Raw genomic sequence first — 18,311 nt, 5'->3', positions numbered from 1 at the left:
TGGGATAGGACATTTTATTTTTATCAATGAATTTTGTACACCGAAAGCTTTTGCCTAATATATGTCTTGACATGAATGCAACATATTGTAAGTATGGGTAGCTTATCTTGATTGTCATTTCAGTTACTCCGTGAATTTATAAATGTATTAGCTGCTTCTTTGAAATCAGAAACACAATTTAAACTTCTAAACAACATTTTTTATTGAATTTTCTTATAATTAAGTTGTTTTTTATTATATCAACAGCTAAACATTGTAAGCATATGATTATGAATTGCATTGAGGCTTAACAAAAATCATTTTTTAAAAATGCCCGCCCTTCTCGCTCATTTATTCTCGTCATGTTGGTCACCAATAACAGCAACCTAACTTTTTCACACTGTAACGGAAACATAACAGAAATACGTTTACTTTTGCTGTTAAGTTGCTTATCGACTATCGTAGTATTCGAAACGAAATCGATACGTACATGCCCACTCGATTACTCTTTGCATTGACCGAAAAAACAAAGACGAAATAGAATTGATTAAAAACACAAAATGGTACTAAATAACGTAATTCGCCAACAAATTGGCGCTGCAACCAGGAATATGTCCGGCACCGCCGCCACAGCTGGAGAACATTCAGGTAAACGAAAATAAAAGCGATTTGGCTTGGGTGCAAAAATACTATAGGTTAAGGGTTATGTAATTTTTCCATATTCGCTGAATTTTGGCAATTGCAAAGGATAATAGAACTAATAGTTTCAATGCATTTTTAGGTGGCTACAAGGTCTGGAAGCGTCTGTCATTCTTTGTGGCAGTGCCAGCAGTTGGCTTGTGCATGGCCAATGCTTACTTGAAGCACCAGGAGGAGCACGACAAACCACGTCAAGAATTTGTCAAATACGACTACTTGCGTCGCCGTGAGAAGCGTTTCCCCTGGGGTGAGGGCAACAAGAGCTTGTTCCACAACCCACACGTCAATCCCCTGCCCGATGGCTATGAGCACTAAATGGCTCTTACATTCTTAGTAGATGTACTAGCAGTTGTTGGCGAATGGCTGCCATGGTCAGAGACACTCACTGCGTTTAACTAATGTAAGCTGAATTCAATGCGGAAATACACAAAAACCGATACGAAAACCAAGTTGTTAAATAAAATGTTAATACTGGCAGCCATAATATGGTTCTTCAGCACAGGTGGGCTTCAATTAACCAAATTACTGCTTATGTATTCTATCAAAAAATCGTAGATATCTTCTCAGTAGGAAAGATGGAAGTAGTAAATAAATAATAGTTAAATGTATTAATACAAAACCTAGTCACTCAGCTTCTTTTGTATTCTGCAGATTCAAATGTATCTGTATGTAATGTTATACATACGTTGAGAGTGCAAGCTTATCCAGCAATACAGACTTGGTAGCAGATTATTTGGTCGACAAGGTTTTAATACAAACCCTCTTGAAATGTAAACATTTTATAAAGAAATTTAAATTTCTAAATACATAAAATAATCATGTTTGGGAATTTATTCAAACTTGCTATCGACTATTCGATGGTGTGTAAATACGTATATCGACATACCGCCACTTCTTTTACAACAAGAAAACAATAAGTTTGTTAAATACAACTAAGTTATTGGAAATAGGTATTTTAAGCTTGTATTTATATAAAGTTATGAATTAAGATGTTATTAGATTAACTAGAAAAGTCAGGTGCTACTGTATTTAAATGGATTGCAGCAATATTTGTGCTGCAGCAGCAATAATAATGAATCATAGGTAAGCTATGCGACAGGCTTAAGCCGTGGGAGTGTATGTGTGTGTGGTTATGTGTGACGTTAACATATTTCTCACAGCAATAACAATGGCCGTGCCTTAATATCGAGCGAGGAGCAACGCAAATAAAACCAGAGAAGTAACTTTGGCAAAATGCCCCTGCTCTCCAACTGCTTTGCTTGCTTCAAATTCAAACGTCAAGAAGTTATTGACAAACTGGATTACAGTAATACGCCGCTCCAAGATGCCTTTCCAGAGGTCTGGCAGCACGAGCGAACACTGGAGGAGCTGCATTTAAGCAATGCCAGGGTAAGATCTAAAATTTCTTTCTTATTAGGCACTCCCACATATATATATACATATGTTCTTTGTTTTACAGCTTCAATCGCTGCCACCGCAGCTCTTCTACTGTCAGGGATTGCGTGTGCTGCAAGTGAACAGTAACAATCTGGAAAGCATACCACAAGCAATTGGCTCACTTCGTCAATTGCAGCATTTAGATCTGAATCGCAATCGTAAGTTTGAATTACCCAATAGATTATTCCTTTGTGTGCTTATTGTGTTGATATTTTCAGTTATTGTAAATGTGCCTGAAGAGATTAAGGCGTGCAAGCATCTAACACATTTGGATCTCAGCTGTAACAGCCTGCAACGTCTGCCAGATGCAATTACTTCGTTAATATCATTGCAGGAGCTGTTGCTCAATGAAACCTATTTGGAATTTCTGCCCGCCAACTTTGGGCGTTTGGTCAATTTACGCATTCTTGAAGTGCGTCTTAATAATCTTATCACTCTGCCTAAATCAATAGTGCGTCTGATTAACTTGCAGCGACTTGATATAGGTGGAAATGAGTTCACGGAGCTGGTAAGCGTACTTGCAATGATTAATAATAACAATTACTTAAATATTCTTTTTGGCAGCCTGAGGTCATTGGAGAGCTAAAGTCGCTGCGCGAATTGTGGATAGACTTTAATCAAATACGTCGAGTTTCACCCAACATTGGTAAACTACGCGAACTGCAACATTTCGAAGCCAATGGCAACTTGCTGGACGCGCTGCCCAATGAACTCAGCAATTGGCGCAATGTCGAAGTGCTCTCAGTGTGTTCCAACAATCTTGAAGCTTTTCCCTTCAGCGTGGGCATGCTAAAGTCTTTGGTGACATTTAAATGTGAATCCAATGGATTGAGTGAGCTACCAGATAGCATAAGTTACATGGAACAGTTGGAGGAGCTGGTGCTAAGTCATAACAAGCTAATGCGTTTGCCCAATACAATTGGCTCGCTGGCCAAATTGCGTTTTCTCTTTGCCGACGACAATCAGCTGCGTCAACTGCCCGATGAACTGTGTAGCTGCAGTCAGCTGAGTGTAGTGAGCGTGGCAAACAATCAACTGTCTGCATTGCCACAAAATGTTGGCCACTTGTCCAAGCTGAAGGTACTTAACGTTGTTAACAACTATATTAACACACTGCCCGTTTCTATGCTAAGTTTAGTGAACTTAACTTCACTTTGGCTAAGTGACAATCAATCGCAGCCATTGGTGCCGCTGCAGTATTTAGACGCAAGCAATAAAACGCAGCTTACCTGCTTTATGCTGCCACAAGTTGCATTCAAAATGCAGGCGCAACAGCAAAAACAACAGCAGCAACAACAGGTGCAGGAGCAATATGAATTTGTATATGCCAACCATCATCAGCAGCAGCAGCCGTCAAGTCCATCGCGTCGCATTTGCTTTGCGGAGGAGACAACCGTATTGAGTGCCGCCACTGCCGCAACAAACGCGCCACAGTCAGCGCCTAACTATGCAGCAAGCTTTGTAGCCGCGCCACATACGCCAGAGCAATTGCCTGCAGGCAGCTCCGTGCGACTAATGCGCTCGCCCACACCATACCCCAAGGAACTGCGTCAAATGGCCAAGTACATGCGTCAGGCGCAAGCAGCCAATGCAGCAGCAGCAACGTTGTCTAGCGAAGTGCGTGAGGCGCGCGTTGTGGCACCCAATGGCGTCTTGCCACACTGTGATACAAATCAGGATGCTGTGGATCATGCCGCTGTGGATCATGAACCAGAAGCTGCTAACCACATCTATGGAATCTATCAGCAGCAGCAACATCAGCAGCCGCAACAGTTGCTACAGCCGGCTGGGCAGGAATATTACGGTCTGCCATTGGTCAACTATGAAACGCATTATCAACAGCTTTATGTCGATGCCAGCACTTTGGCGCTGCCAACAACGCATTTGTCCAACGGCGAGGCGAACTATGAGCTGCAAGCTTTGCAGCAAAGTCCACCAGCAGCAGTGGCGCCACCACCACGCATGGATCCGCCACCGTATCATATAGCACGCGTATATACCAAGAAGACAGCGGAGGATTTAACGCTGTACGAATCGATGAGGCAGCGAAAGCAGCAACAGCAGCAGCAGTTACAGCAACTTCAGCAGCAACAAGATGCCACATTCTATGAGGACAGCAACAGCTATCAGGACGCATTAAATAGCAATCTTAAGACGACAGCAATTGGTACACAAGCACAACAGTTGGACTATCAAAACAACATACACATGGAACAGCAGGAATTGCAGCCACTGCATAACTCAGTTGACAATGGAGACGAGCAGCTGCAGCGTGAGCAACAAGACATGGACGATACGTTATCGCAGCACTCGGTTAACTCTACAGCTACAAATAATACATCCAGAGGTGGCCAAAAAAGATCTACCTGGATATTTGGCGTGCATAAGAATCCCACAGTGAAGCAAGTGACGCTCAAATGGGAGCAGCACATAGGCTTCGATATTGCCGAGCTGCTCAATCAGGTTAGCTTTATACATATTTATGCAATTATTTTATTTAAAGCTAATGAGTTATATCTCAACTTATAGGTGGGAATCTATGTTAGTGCCATAACGCCAAACTCAAGCGCTGCTCGTTTGCTGAGCCTAAACGACAAGCTGCTAGAAATCGATGGATATGACCTGACCAATGCCAATTTGAGCGATGCCAAACGTGTGCTGCATAATTGCGGCGCTGTTATAAATATAATGTTGTCACGCAAGTGATTGCGCGACAGCCACCCAACTCCCATTTAACACTACCTTGTAATCCTAATTCCAACAGTACCGAGACCGAAGACTTTTGCGCATTTTTTCATAAGCAATTTTGCAATAACGATAAATCGAACTCTCATAAATCTATAGTATATAACTATATATGTTAGCGGCCAAATCCACAGGCCAAGAACGTCCCTTGCACTGGCGACACACATTCTGTTTAAGACAACATTTGCCTTTTTAGTTAAAAACACGAAATCAAACTGCCATTTAATAGGTTTGAGTAATTGAATTTAATTTTATTTATTTAGTTGATATTACTAGCAAATAGTATTTTAAGCAAAACGAACCTTAATGTCTTTCCAATTCTGCTTTTTTGTCAAATAATTGATAATCCAATGTATTACCATATGATTTAAGTTAAGTTTTGATTTAATACTGGAACAATATTCCACTGAAGCAATATTATTTAATTTTATTTTTTGTACTACGTGTAATTGTAAACATTAAATAGTTTAAAATTCCATTATGTGTTTGAATTAATTTAAGTAAAACATTAATACAATAAGCTTACCCCAAACTGTGTTTGCCAGTGTAATTCATGCAAATATATAAAATAGTGCAATTAGCGTTGATCACACGTACACAATTTTTCGAGTACCATATAGACGGCAGTTACAAAGCCAAGAAGCCACACTCTTTATCTATATTATATACTTATCTAATATTATGTACAATTAATCGCCTAATTTACGCCCAGCGTTGTTCAAATTTGTTTCAAAATACTTAATTGCATAGATTCAAATTTTGCAAAATGATATTTAGCTGTTTATGTTAGTTGTTATGGTGCAGCAATATCAATTCTATATACACAAAAAGATAATCTATATACAAAAGAAGCATATACTATTTACTATGAAAATCATTTTTCTGTTGCAAATTGTTAAATATTCTATTAACATTGGCGTTGTGAGCAGTATTATTATTTAGCAGTTGAATCAAGGCGAATTATGCTAAGGTAAAGCAACACACAAATCTAATTAGCTTTAAGCAGCGCACAATAATTATAAATACAACATTGTTCATTTGCGCCTCATCAAGACACCCAGAGTAGAACAAGCTACAACAAATCATAAGAAATTAATAAATAAATCTAACTTTTCACTTGAACTAAGCATTGCAATGATTTATTCTTTATTAATTGTCTATATGTTGAATGGTTTAAGTTTTTAAGTAATTCCTATTTCATTCTTCCCAGTGTTCCTCACTTAACATCTTTCTAACTCTAGGAAGGGGACAATATGAATAATTTTCTACGATAGCAGAAAATGGTGGATTTTAAGGTGATAAGCAATTTAATTATATTCTTGTTGCATTATCGCAAAATCCACTGGCTCTGGTTTGCAGCTTTGTCTGTTGCTTTTTGTTTGTTTTGAAATTTAAACTTAAAATTGCTTGCTGTTTCGTTTGTTGATAGCTGAGAGACTTTTTAACTATGACTAACGCTTTTTGTGGGTGCAAAAGTTTAACTCAGGCAATAAAAGATTTCGCATTAAAAAGCTCAACTACGAAATACAAATAGGGAAAACATTTTTTTTTGCTTATGATTTAATTTATTTAACAAATCAGCTTTTTCTTTTGTTTTTTACGTGCTCTTGATGCAGAAATGTTACATAATTAATCATTTGTTCTCTATGCTCATCCAAACAATCGGATACAATGTTTTGTATGTAAATATCACAGCCGTACTCCACACCTATGGGTTTATTTTTTAAAGGTGTCTCGATGACATTTTCTGATACCCACTTTTCTTCACTTAGCCGCTGTTTGACTCGGTTAAACATCCATTTGGCATCATATGTGCGTGCACTAATCAGAACATGAGGAATATCTTTACCGTTACAGTGAAATCCATAGCGCTTGGGCTTATTGGGCCGCTCAATATTTGTGGCTTCAAAACAGTCCAACAAGTCCCAATCGTCGACTATTTCAGGAGCTTTCCGAGTGCCCAGCAAAAGTTTTGCAAGATGTGTCAACAATTCAGGTGTAGCATCAATAGGGATTACTTTTTTAACAATGTCTGGCACGTCGTCCTCGTCCGGGTCTCCGATAGAGAGTACTTTGACTTTGTCTGCCATAGTTGTCGTCACTGCAAGTAATATAACGATAAGTATCATTCAAATTTATAAGCAACTTTTATATTCTTTTAAATTGTGTAAGCAATTAACATACCTGGTTCTGTCTCGGTTTCAGTTTTATCCATAATTGCTTGAATTATATTGCTTGATCTATATTTGTTATTGTTCTCTAGACTACTCTTAGCAGTAGTGCGTGCTAACAGCTGATAAACAACTAATTTATGGGTAAAGCTCTCTGTGAGTGTCAAAAGCTTACTGCGTATATTAAATAAAACATTTCACGAAATAAACGTAATAAGCTTTAATTCGTTAAAAGCTCATGTATTTAATTAAAACAATCTATGACAACTAGCATGCTATAAACCGGAATTTTCTTATAAGCTATAAATTCTTCTTCAATTATTTTTGTTATTTTGATGATTCGTCATAGCTGAACTAAGTGAACAGTTAAAGTATAATTAAATTTTATAGTAAATACTACTTGCTTTTATGTTAAGAAACTCATTTATATAGTTACATTAAAGCCAAAAATGATGATGATATCTTGTACATCTTCGCCTGACTTCACTTGATTAAATCTTAGGACATTTAACAAAGCCTTGTTGATGAATAAGCCTGCGCCTTAAGCGCGTTTTTATGCTGTTTTTATCGACAGGCAATTATCTACGCAAATTAATTGTCACCCAGGGCTGCTAGTGCCATGATTAACGCTAGACAACACGCAAGGACCTATCCCCGACATGACTTGTCAAATGAATACTGCACTGAATATGAAATACCTTTTTTTGTCGTGTACAATTAGTTATAAATATCATTCAGGCATACTTTATATCTTTTTACTCTTCATATACTCTTCATGCTGATAATATACATATTTAAATATTTGCTCCTCTTCTTGATCGAAGCAATCGGATACAGCGTTTTGTATGTAAATATCAGAGCGATAATGCAGACCAGCAGGTTTAGTTTTTAAAGGTGTCTCTATTTCAAAGTCTGATACCCATTTTTCTGCACTAAACCGCTCTTTAACTCGATCCATCAGCGATTGACGGTGAAATGGGCATCCACTCAGTAGTGGATTAGGAGCAGGCCTATTATAGTAAAATCCATAACGCTTAGGATTCCCTGTACTTCCCACTTTAATACAATCGTATAAGACCCAATTTTCAATTATTTCAGGAGGGTGTCGAGTGCCCAATATAAGTTTTGCAAGATGTGGCAAAAAGTCATCATGAATGGATTGTTTATTTGCTTCTGCTAATTTTCTGGATGGTAAACGTTTCTCACGATCTCCAATTGATAGTACTTGAAGTTTGTTAGCCAAAGTCTTCTGCACTGTAAAATCCAAATGTTAATATTTTTAATATATAGGATATATAGCCTTATTGTTTTATTACCTGCTTCTGGTTCAGTTGCCACTGTTTCCATGATTGCTTAAGTACTCTGTTGTAAAGTAAACTATTATTGTTTTGTTTTCTAACAGCTGACAGTCTATTCGTCTCTGACTAAACGCTCTATGTGAGTGGCAAAAGCTTAGCACATTAAAGTAAATATTTCACAACAAAAAGCTTGAAACAGCTGACTGTCTTGAAATTTAAACATAGAGAAGCTCTTGGGAATCTCCTAAAGCAGTCTACACATAATATAAAATTGTTTGTATTAATGTTGAAATTGAAGCTTTTGAAACACACTTCACTTGACTACTTCTTTTTAAAAAAAAATTAATTAAAAAAATTACCAGCGTTTGCTGAGAACTTCAGAAAGCGAACGATTTTATAATAAATAAAATAAATAAAAATCTTTAAAGCACTCCGCTGTCTAAATGGAATATTTAGATTTGAATATTTACGAATATATTTAACCGATCGGGCAAATATATTCGTCGGGCAAATTTTATTTACTTAATATAATCCTAGCAAGAGTTCCTTAATGTACAAGATGAGCAAATATAATTAATCCGTAAACTATAAAAGTTATTCGTAAAGGTAAAACAAGAGAAAGAGCTAAAATGAAGTAACTTGTTCTTGTCTAAATATATGGAATTATTCCATTAAAATTTTAAATACAATTAAATTATATGTAAATAAATAAATCTAGATCCGTTATGTCCTGTTGGGTCTAATGAAATATTAAATTCCTTAAGGAGTTAATAAAACTGAGTTTCAATAAATATTAAAAAGACCTTAAACTTTATTCATTTTAACTGCATTTATTAAACAAATTATTTACATTTTTTCTCAGATACTTTTGATGGAAATGCAACCAAATACCATGGACTCTTTTTAAATACCATAGCCACGATGAAGGTTGAATGGTTTAAGTTTTTAAATTGATTTCTATTTCATTCTTGGATTCCCAGTGTTCCTCACTCTTCATAGCTCTGGGAAGGGGACAAAATCCTTAAATTTTTTACTATCTAGTCCAAAAAGTCAATACGTCAATAAACATTCATCAATATATCTTTAACTTTTAACGCTATAGTTGTCTTCACTTCAATAAATATTGAACTTAAAAATTTAATTATATTCTTGTTGCATTATCGTAAACTCCACGGGCTCTGGCTAGCAGCTTTGTCTGTTGGAAATTTAAACTTAAAATTGCTTGTTATTATTATAAAACTTTACTTGTTGTTTCGTTTGTTGATAGGTGAGGGACCTCTTAACTATGACTAATGCTTATTGTGAGTGCAAAAGTTTAGCTCTGGCCATAAAAGATATAAATGGTGAAAACATTTTTTTGCTTATGATTTAATTTATTTAAGAAATCAGCTTTTTCTTTTGTTTTTTACGTGCTCTTGATGCAGAAATGTTACATAATTAATCATTTGTTCTTTATGCTCATCGAAACAATCTGATACAACTTTTTGTACATAAATATCACAGCTGTACTCCTTATCTATGGGTTTATTTTTGAAAGGTGTCTCGATGACATTTTCTGATACCCACTTTTCTTCACTTAGCCGCTGTTTGACTCGGTTAAACATCCATTTGGCATCATATGTGCGTGCACTCATCAGAACATGAGGAATATCTTTACCGTTACAGTAAAATCCATAGCGCTTGGGCTTATTGGGCCGCTCAATATTTGCGGCTTTAAAACAGTCCAACGACTCCCAATCGTCGACAATTTCAGGAGCTTTCCGAGTGCCCAACAAAAGTTTAGCAAGATGTGTCAACAATTCAGGTTTAGCACCAATAGCAACAGGGATTACTTTTTTAACGAAGTCTGACACGTCGTCCTCGTCCGGGTCTCCGATAGAGAGTACTTTGACTTTGTCTGCCATAGTTGTCGTCACTGCAAGTAATATAACGATAAGTATCATTCAAATTTATAAGCAACTTTTATATTCTTTTAAATTGTGTAAGCAATTAACATACCTGGTTCTGTCTCGGTTTCAGTTTTATCCATAATTGCTTGAATTATATTGCTTGATATTTATTTATTATTGTTCTCTAGACCTCACTCTTAGCGGTTGTGCGTGCTAACAGCTGACAAACAACTAATTCATGGGTAAAGCTCTCTGTGAGTGTCCAATGCTTACCACGTACATATATTAAATAAAACATTTCACGAAATAAACTTGAAAAGCTTTAATTCGTTAAAAGCTCATGTATTTAATTAAAACAATCTATGCCAACTGACATAGTAATAAACCAGAATTTTCTTATAAGCTATAAATTCTTCTTCAATTATTTTTGTTATTTTGATGATTTGTCATAGCTGAACTAAGTGCACAATTAAATTTTATAGTAAACTATTATGAAATTCATTTATATGGTTAGATTAAAACCAAAAATGTTGAAGAACTTCTTATCTTATACATCTTCGCCTGACTTCACTTAGACTAGTTTAATTTGGCATTGTAATGATTAAATCTTAGGACATTTAACAAAGCCTTGTTGATGAATAAGCCTGCGCCTTAAGCGCGTTTTTATGCTGTTTTTATCGACAGGCAATTATCTACGCAAATTAATTGTCACCCAGGGCTGCTAGTGCCATGATTAACGCTAGACAACACGCAAGGACCTATCCCCGACATGACTTGTCAAATGAATACTGCACTGAATATGAAATACCTTTTTTTGTCGTGTACAATTAGTTATAAATATCATTCAGGCATACTTTATATCTTTTTACTCTTCATATACTCTTCATGCTGATAATATACATATTTAAATATTTGCTCCTCTTCTTGATCGAAGCAATCGGATACAGCGTTTTGTATGTAAATATCAGAGCGATAATGCAGACCAGCAGGTTTAGTTTTTAAAGGTGTCTCTATTTCAAAGTCTGATACCCATTTTTCTGCACTAAACCGCTCTTTAACTCGATCCATCAGCGATTGACGGTGATATGTGCATCCACTCAGTAGTGAATTAGGAGCAGGCCTATTATAGTAAAATCCATAACGCTTAGGATTCCCTGTACTTCCCACTTTAATACAATCGTATAAGTCCCAATTTTCAATTATTTCAGGAGGGTGTCGAGTGCCCAATATAAGTTTTGCAAGATGTGCCAAAAAGTCATCATGAATGGATTGTTTATTTTCGTCTGCTAATTTTTTGGATGGTAAACGTTTCTCACGATCTCCAATTGTCAGTACTTGAAGTTTGCGCTATAAAAAACAAATGTTAATATTCTTTATATATAGGATATATCCTTATTGTTTTTTTACCTGCTTCTTGTTCAGTTGGCACTGTTTCCATGATTGTTTAACTATTCTTGTGTAAATATATAGAATTAATCCTATAAAATTATTAAATACAATTAAAAATATAGAGATATTAAATGTAAATAAATGTAAATAAATAAATGTAGATCAGTTATGTCCTGTTGGGTCTAATAAAATATTGAATTCCTTGAGGATAAAATAAAACTGAGTTTCAAAAATATTAAAACGATATGGCATAATTATTAATAATTCTAAATTTATTGACTTAAAATAATTATTTTTCAGACGTCAATAATGAAATCGATGAATCCTTTTTGGACTTATTTCTGGCTGTTTCCGATTTTTGAATTTAACAGCGAAATAATGTTGGTCCTCATTAACATAAATAGAGAGCACAGAATCCGGTTTAGGACCACAACAATTATTTAGAATAGTAGTAGTAGCTTACACATCTGTTGATTGATAAATAAATAAAATGTGCAAACTAAGACAATTTTAATATAATGAAACTTTCTTAAAATAATTCTGCATTGAGAATTGCTTACCAGGAGTCGCTTTGGCACTTTCAGTTGGTCATCAGGCATTTTTCTTGATTTTAAAAATAATTAATAATCATATTTTACAGTCTGATTTTCTCTCAGGCCAAGACTCTTGCGTGCTACTTGCCTGCAATTTGATTGAATTAAATTTAAGATATTTTTTTATCAACATATAAATCAATCAATATATTTTGCTTTAACTAAAGTAATCACTCTGTGAATTTAACCTGCATCATCAATCTGCATTCCAGAACAAATGTGATTGGCAAAACTTTTAAGCTAACGAAATATCTGCTGAAGATTTATTTTCGGAGATGGCAATACGCCAAGTGTGCGATGTAAGGGTATAAGATAAACTGCCAAATGTACTGGCCCTGAACTGAGCACCCAAAATATTTGTTTGTATTTGCGACACCGATGTGTAAATACATATAAATAATAATAAAAACACAATGATTTATGCAATTGTTTTGCACTCTCACTTGTATGAACTCTATACACTAGTGAATTTATTTTTATTTATAAAATATTTCCAAGCCATTAGCCCGTAATTATTTGAAATATACTGCAAAGCGTGTCTTGTTAACAATACACATTTAAATGCAATTATTATTATAAAATTACAGTCGAGGGAGAGGCTATGCATGTACACATAACACAAATACATTTCAATTTGGCTGCATGACTGTTGTCAGTTAGCCTGGCAAGCAGTTGAAGGCGGCAGGTTGGGCGGCACAAAGGGCCTTGTCCTTGTCATGTCTCCACTGTGTTATCTCCGGGGGCCCTGCGCCGCTGTTTTTATAGTTGCTCTGTTGATTGTTGGCGCTTTTGGCTGGCATAAAGAGCACAAGTAGCAGCGGCACATACACTCGGCTATGCATGTATATTTTACATAGAAACTATACACGTGTGTGTGTGGGTGTGCAATCAGAAAACAGCGAGCGGTAGCAAGCGACGCTTTGCATTGACCTTCGCGTGTGGCAAATGCCAGGCTCTTTTACTTTCTTTCACTTTTTTGTTTATACTCACCCGCCCACACGCACTCTGGTAAGCATAGAAACCCCATCAAGGTCCAAAAAATTTGACATATGATGTGCTGCAGCTCCTCTGTGTGCCAAACACATTTATCAATAGTTGTTAGAGTCGAATTGAAATACAAAACTAAGCCAAGCTGTCACAGCAGGAGCTACTATAGTCATGCCACAAAGGCGTACCTGGCTGGCTAAGTGGGGATCATTAGGCTAATGGCGTTAGCAGCGAATTTCAAGACTTTAAAGAAACCATTACACACATAAATTGCGCAGCTCTTTTTTACTTTAAAAACAGCTACACTGGGTGGGGGCTGTCTATAGCTGGGGGACGCCTTTGACAGGTGCGCTCTATACCTCAAACTCCATTCAGCGCGGTCATTAGCATTTATTTGATGTGTATGTGTATGCGTTTGCGTGTGTGTGTTGCTTTTCTTTTTGTGTGTATTTATGGCCACAAAATATTACGCCATAAACATGACAGCAAAACAAAATGCGACAAATTTGTGACGCCTCTCTTACCTCTCCGAGCTCCAGCACAAGCCCGAGATGGGGCAACACAAAAAGCTTGTGGCAGTCACAAATTTATGCCACAGCGCCGCGAGCAAAATAATTGCCCCATATCTATGCATACTATATAGAAACACTTATATAGGTAACCGCTCACACACACACAAACACACACACGCATTTGTACATATGCTTGTGTGTCTAGTTAGCCACCATTTAGGCTGAGCCAATTGATATGGCCAAACGACCGAAAATGTCTTGTCTTCCGCTCAATTTGAGACTCAGTACAGCGAACGTTTCAATTGCATTGCATTAAAAGGATACACAATAAGAAAAAAACAAAAGAAAAATCATGACGCCTTAAGACTTGCACTATTTGGAAACTGATAGCTTTGGAATTTCAATTACTAATCAATTCAATAATTTTCAGAAAATAATTGAGAAGCCAATGTGTAATATTTGCTATTATAAATCAAATTGTTTTTCTTAAATAATTGAAAATAATCTTTTCAATTATTTTAAAACTAAAATGATGCTGAAATATTTGTCAATTATTGATAATCATTAAGGAACTAAGCAAAATTAAATATATTTGCGTAACTAAAATATTCTTATTAGTAATGATTACAATATAACATAAATAAATTATATATATAACATTATATTTATAAATTATATATATAAATATAACAGATATTTTGTAAGCGAAAGATGTATAATAAATACAAATTTATAAGTTATATCATGGATTATGATCTATTTATGGGTAGATTAAGCTTTTAATCTTTTAGTATTGAAGTGTAGCATGACTAAAACAAAGCAAACAAACCAATTTTAATATTAAATTAAAGGCATTTATTATTAATTCAATATCAAATTAAACTGCTAATGGACGCTTTTTATATGACTTTCATTCAATTTTTATGTTCAATGCTTTCCTGGTAGCTTTTCAAACTAATTGTAGTTTTGGGGTTGTTCAATGAATAAGCCACGGAATAATGAACGTCAATTAGTTTGGTTCTTTATAGGAGTTACCAACTGAACAGCCGGTCTATGCTACCCCTAAGCTATGCATGAAGCAATTGCATACTTGACGGCGCTTTGGCCTGCTCACAAAAGTTAAGTTTATTTTTATGCTCAACGCCGAGTCGACAGCGACATGTGTGCAAATGTTAACACACATCAAACACATATATAGTCAAGCAAACACACACACACACACACACATTCACACGCTGTTCGTGCTGCTGGCTTTAGTGCGGCTTAGGCACACACACACACACACACACATGCAGAAAGTGAAACAAATCAACTCGTTTTGGCGCCATACGGCGCTCTGCACTTTGTTTTTTCCTTAGCCACAGCCATCGACAAACGCAACTCGACCAGCGACCAGAGCCCCAAGTGCTAGTAGCTAAAAACAACAACAATGGCTACAACTATACAAATTTCTTTCTTGAGTTCTTCTGCCATTATTGTGTGTTGTTTAGTATGCTATTGACGCTGTCGGCTGACGGTTCGCGCTGCGGTCGCTGCTTAACACTTTGCCAAACGCAAAGTCAACCAGAGAAACTAAATGTAACTAAATCGTAGCCTAACAATTGGGGCGTTTAACTAAAGGTGTGTGTACTTGTCAACAATAAATTAGAATAATTTAATTACAACAACAATTGTAAATTGCTGTTTAGGCTTTAGCGCGTGCGTATTTTTTTTTTTTTTTTTTGTTTGTAGTCTGGTGTAATGTGCATTTTTAATGAATTCGTGTAAATAATTATTAAACCAAATCGATTTTTAGTGCACAGCATAAAAGGCAAACAATGTCCTTTCTTTCTCCCACGTTGCGCATGGAGAATCTTTCCACACAGCCCATCATGAGTCTGGATCATGTGCCCGAAGCTCAGCGCTATAATAAACAGAATATTGTTGCACAATGGTGTGCACCCATCAATGGCAAGGTTTCGAATAACAATTCTCCCCACAGCTCCTCTGGTGTTTGATTAACTTTGCATTGCATTGTTTCAGATGTATCGAATTGAATTGGAGCATGGCACCACCAGTGGACGTCGCATGATTTGGGTCAACGGTCGTGTAAGTTCGAATTACCCGTTAGTTAGTTTTGTACCAAGCGCTCTAATTGCAAAATTTTAATTATGATTGCAAGTGGGATAGTTGGGAATAAGAGAAGCTTGAGTGCAATTGAAATTAAATTCAAAGGGGACGCTATTACTTTTGATAAATTGCTATTATTTAGAGATAAGTACTTGAAATTGGTAAATTTTGTTTATATTTTTAAACTTATATAAATTTACTCAATAAGAATTGAGTAAGAAATCGCTTTTAAAAGTAAAAATAATATGAATGTTTTAAAACTGTGAAGAAAAACTAGTACAGAAGTCTTGTAGTTTATGTGAGCGTTATTATAATATATTTATTATATTTTATATACAGAGTGTACTACGGTCGATTGAGTCTCATTTTCCAAATGTAACACTTGAATCGTTTTCGTTTGATTGATTAGCTAAAACCCATAAAACTTTTTAATCAAGAGTGTGTGGGTGTGGGTGTTATGGAGCACCAAGTAAATGTTTATTTATGTAAAAAATGTATATCATCCACTCTATTCCTTTAACGAAATGACCTTCTGGCTTGCTTATTTAAATTGGAATGGATAAAAATAGTTTTTTTTTTTTTTTAATTTAAAGGAGGTGCTGCGTCGCGATTGGATGTTTAAGCTTGTGGGCGAGGATACGTTTCAAATTGAAGAGTCGCGTTGCATCATACGCGTAGATCCAGCACCAGGCTTCAAGTATGAGTATTCACTGTACATAGATGGCAAGCCACATGCTCAGTATACCGAAGAATTGACGCGCAAGTATCGCCTGTGGCTTTGCACTTGTGGCACGACTGAGGAATATCGCATAATGCTCAAGCTGGACACGCTCAGCTTGTATGTGAACGATGAGCTGCGAGAGGAGCAGGTAAGTGTGGCAGAGATTTGATATAGAATCGAATAGAGTGTATTGAATTACAGGCGGCTTTTGTGAACGGCGGCACGGACACAACTTTCATGCTGCAGGACACGGAGTTTATCCTACAGGCGCGCTCGAGTGGCAACAAGCACGACGGCATTGTGCACACACTGCTGGTGAATGGGGAGCTGGTGCCGGAGGCAAAAATACAGGAGATTATGCAGGAGCAAGTTTCGATACTGCAAACAACCTGAAGGCGCTTAAATGATTTGTATGATTTGTAAACTGCGATAAATAAATAATGTTAACAATTTGCTGCTAGAGTTTTGCAATTTTTAATAAATTTACCATACTTACAAATCTCTATACTTGTATGTTCCAAAAGTTAATCAATACAATTGACAAGTATTGCTTACATCATAGTTTATTCGTTTGTTTATATGCATAATTGTAACGCAAGTGGTTTACGTATTCAATTTCGTTTGACATTTTGCTAGCATACAAAGTATTCAAAGTGCATTTAGTGTATAAAAAGAGTTTAGAGTACGAAAATTAAAATGTTTACAGCAGTTGTGAGTCGAAGAAGAAAAATAATGTAATTCAGTCAACATTTGAAATAAAGCCTAAGTATGTATATTTGTCACATAAAAAAAAGAACAGTAAAAACAAATAGCATTTGCCATCTAAAAACTGGAAATTTAAATTGTTTGCTAAAAATTATGTGCATTCTAAACTTGTAAGTGTTTTTTTTTTTGCTTTAATCTGTTAAACATTCATAAGTACTAAGTATGTTACGTTGAGTTGATTGCTTGCTATTATTTGTAATTGTCTTTTGGTTTTTTGGTTTTACATTCTTAATAATCAAAAACTGTTGTTTGATAATTGCATTTTTGTTTTGTTTAATTATTGTAAATTGCTTAATGTGTTTCGCAACCTTAAATATATTAACAATTAACATTTTTGTTTTTGATCTGCGATTTATTTCAAAAATTTTGTAGGTTATCTTTAAAATCACAATAACTATTTTGTGTTTTGAATATTTGCTGGAATCGGTTGTTGTTTCCTTTTTCGTTTTAGATTAAAACAAATACAATAATATTAATTTGGTTTAAATACTAATATAACTCTGCATATGTTGCCTAATATGTGAATTAATTTAGAAACTCCAATTCAACGTTATGCGAAACAATTTAAACAATTTTCTAATAAACAACAGATTTAATCAATAGCAGCAAGCAATGAATTATAGTTTATATTATTGCTTGCCATACAAAATATATATATTCGTATATAAAATATTGCATTGCATATATAATGTATAAATGATTTAAAAACAAATTTATTTTCTTGCATAATAAGTACAATGTGTTGGAATGTGTTTTTTTTTTTTTTTTTGCAATACATACAGTTGTTAATACTTTGACGAACAGAAATATAGACGGATTTAACTATAGCATAGATTACAAATAAATTATGAATTGCTTACAATTACATTTTGAAGAGCCGTTTAACAATTTGTTCGGGTAATTTGTTGTATGTGATTTATAATAAACGACGCTGCCATTGAAATGATTTGTATAATTAATTTACTATGCATTCGGCTTACAGACATGCATTGTCAATTTAACAATAATTGTTGCTTC

At 35.5% G+C, this 18,311-nt stretch overlaps 6 protein-coding genes and 1 long non-coding RNA gene across 9 annotated transcripts; 3 read left to right on the top strand and 4 right to left on the bottom strand.

The window, feature by feature from the left end:
- Positions 1–479: 479 nt before the first annotated feature.
- On the top strand, positions 480–1,200 carry LOC108595586 (cytochrome c oxidase subunit 6A, mitochondrial). The gene is made up of 2 exons (XM_017980848.1): positions 480–627; positions 761–1,200. The coding sequence occupies exons 1-2, from the start codon at positions 540–542 to the stop codon at positions 991–993; spliced, it is 321 nt and encodes a 106-aa protein (XP_017836337.1). The 5' UTR covers positions 480–539; the 3' UTR covers positions 994–1,200.
- Positions 1,201–1,598: 398 nt separating this feature from the next.
- Positions 1,599–5,267, top strand: LOC108595053 (protein lap1). The gene is made up of 6 exons (XM_017980196.1): positions 1,599–1,761; positions 1,839–2,067; positions 2,138–2,273; positions 2,334–2,623; positions 2,680–4,578; positions 4,645–5,267. The coding sequence occupies exons 2-6, from the start codon at positions 1,912–1,914 to the stop codon at positions 4,819–4,821; spliced, it is 2,658 nt and encodes an 885-aa protein (XP_017835685.1). The 5' UTR covers positions 1,599–1,761; positions 1,839–1,911; the 3' UTR covers positions 4,822–5,267.
- A 1,150-nt stretch (positions 5,268–6,417) lies between these two features.
- LOC108595861 (CG42363) lies at positions 6,418–7,179 on the bottom strand. The gene is made up of 2 exons (XM_017981152.1): positions 7,045–7,179; positions 6,418–6,961 (listed from the first exon to the last, which is right to left on the bottom strand). The coding sequence occupies exons 1-2, from the start codon at positions 7,073–7,075 to the stop codon at positions 6,438–6,440; spliced, it is 555 nt and encodes a 184-aa protein (XP_017836641.1). The 5' UTR covers positions 7,076–7,179; the 3' UTR covers positions 6,418–6,437.
- A 597-nt stretch (positions 7,180–7,776) lies between these two features.
- On the bottom strand, positions 7,777–8,426 carry LOC108594725. The gene is made up of 2 exons (XM_017979864.1): positions 8,348–8,426; positions 7,777–8,285 (listed from the first exon to the last, which is right to left on the bottom strand). The coding sequence occupies exons 1-2, from the start codon at positions 8,376–8,378 to the stop codon at positions 7,777–7,779; spliced, it is 540 nt and encodes a 179-aa protein (XP_017835353.1). The 5' UTR covers positions 8,379–8,426.
- Positions 8,427–9,486: 1,060 nt separating this feature from the next.
- Positions 9,487–10,413, bottom strand: LOC108594724 (CG42363). The gene is made up of 3 exons (XM_017979863.1): positions 10,328–10,413; positions 9,831–10,244; positions 9,487–9,524 (listed from the first exon to the last, which is right to left on the bottom strand). Exons 1-3 carry the CDS (start codon positions 10,356–10,358, stop codon positions 9,487–9,489), a joined length of 483 nt encoding a protein of 160 aa, XP_017835352.1. The 5' UTR covers positions 10,359–10,413.
- Positions 10,414–11,914: 1,501 nt separating this feature from the next.
- On the bottom strand, positions 11,915–13,405 carry LOC108595937. Of its 3 annotated transcripts, none has more exons than XR_001915026.1 (3): positions 13,191–13,405; positions 12,168–12,288; positions 11,915–12,106 (listed from the first exon to the last, which is right to left on the bottom strand). It is a non-coding gene; the product is annotated as an uncharacterized LOC108595937 (long non-coding RNA). The 3 variants fall into 3 exon arrangements; XR_001915024.1 differs by having other exon boundaries at positions 11,915–12,074; XR_001915025.1 differs by lacking the exon at positions 13,191–13,405 and adding an exon at positions 12,389–12,582 and having other exon boundaries at positions 11,915–12,074.
- A 1,779-nt stretch (positions 13,406–15,184) lies between these two features.
- LOC108595352 (fas apoptotic inhibitory molecule 1) lies at positions 15,185–17,943 on the top strand. The gene is made up of 5 exons (XM_017980576.1): positions 15,185–15,319; positions 15,495–15,654; positions 15,722–15,787; positions 16,402–16,677; positions 16,731–17,943. The coding sequence occupies exons 2-5, from the start codon at positions 15,517–15,519 to the stop codon at positions 16,920–16,922; spliced, it is 672 nt and encodes a 223-aa protein (XP_017836065.1). The 5' UTR covers positions 15,185–15,319; positions 15,495–15,516; the 3' UTR covers positions 16,923–17,943.
- Positions 17,944–18,311: the final 368 nt, after the last annotated feature.

Source organism: Drosophila busckii, chromosome 2R (genome assembly GCF_011750605.1).
Source record: "Drosophila busckii strain San Diego stock center, stock number 13000-0081.31 chromosome 2R, ASM1175060v1, whole genome shotgun sequence".
In the NCBI taxonomy this organism is placed as follows: Eukaryota; Metazoa; Arthropoda; class Insecta; order Diptera; family Drosophilidae; genus Drosophila; species Drosophila busckii.
Note: the sequence above shows the minus strand (reverse complement) of the source record. Positions and strands in the feature narration are given on the sequence as shown.

Bases quoted from the DNA above. Each gene is read 5' to 3' on its own strand.
- LOC108595586 (XM_017980848.1), top strand. From the start codon at position 540: ATGGTACTAAATAACGTAATTCGCCAACAAATTGGCGCTGCAACCAGG. The intron at 628-760 runs GTAAACGAAAAT...ATGCATTTTTAG, and splicing joins CACAGCTGGAGAACATTCAG to GTGGCTACAAGGTCTGGAAG.
- LOC108595053 (XM_017980196.1), top strand. From the start codon at position 1,912: ATGCCCCTGCTCTCCAACTGCTTTGCTTGCTTCAAATTCAAACGTCAA. The intron at 2,624-2,679 runs GTAAGCGTACTT...TCTTTTTGGCAG, and splicing joins GAAATGAGTTCACGGAGCTG to CCTGAGGTCATTGGAGAGCT. The intron at 4,579-4,644 runs GTTAGCTTTATA...CTCAACTTATAG, and splicing joins TTGCCGAGCTGCTCAATCAG to GTGGGAATCTATGTTAGTGC.
- LOC108595861 (XM_017981152.1), bottom strand. From the start codon at position 7,075: ATGGATAAAACTGAAACCGAGACAGAACCAG. The intron at 6,962-7,044 runs GTATGTTAATTG...TATTACTTGCAG, and splicing joins TGAAACCGAGACAGAACCAG to TGACGACAACTATGGCAGAC.
- LOC108594725 (XM_017979864.1), bottom strand. From the start codon at position 8,378: ATGGAAACAGTGGCAACTGAACCAGAAGCAG. The intron at 8,286-8,347 runs GTAATAAAACAA...TGGATTTTACAG, and splicing joins GGCAACTGAACCAGAAGCAG to TGCAGAAGACTTTGGCTAAC.
- LOC108594724 (XM_017979863.1), bottom strand. From the start codon at position 10,358: ATGGATAAAACTGAAACCGAGACAGAACCAG. The intron at 10,245-10,327 runs GTATGTTAATTG...TATTACTTGCAG, and splicing joins TGAAACCGAGACAGAACCAG to TGACGACAACTATGGCAGAC. The intron at 9,525-9,830 runs GTGATATTTATG...AATTTCCAACAG, and splicing joins CATAGATAAGGAGTACAGCT to ACAAAGCTGCTAGCCAGAGC.
- LOC108595352 (XM_017980576.1), top strand. From the start codon at position 15,517: ATGTCCTTTCTTTCTCCCACGTTGCGCATGGAGAATCTTTCCACACAG. The intron at 15,655-15,721 runs GTTTCGAATAAC...GCATTGTTTCAG, and splicing joins GTGCACCCATCAATGGCAAG to ATGTATCGAATTGAATTGGA. The intron at 15,788-16,401 runs GTAAGTTCGAAT...TTTAATTTAAAG, and splicing joins TGATTTGGGTCAACGGTCGT to GAGGTGCTGCGTCGCGATTG.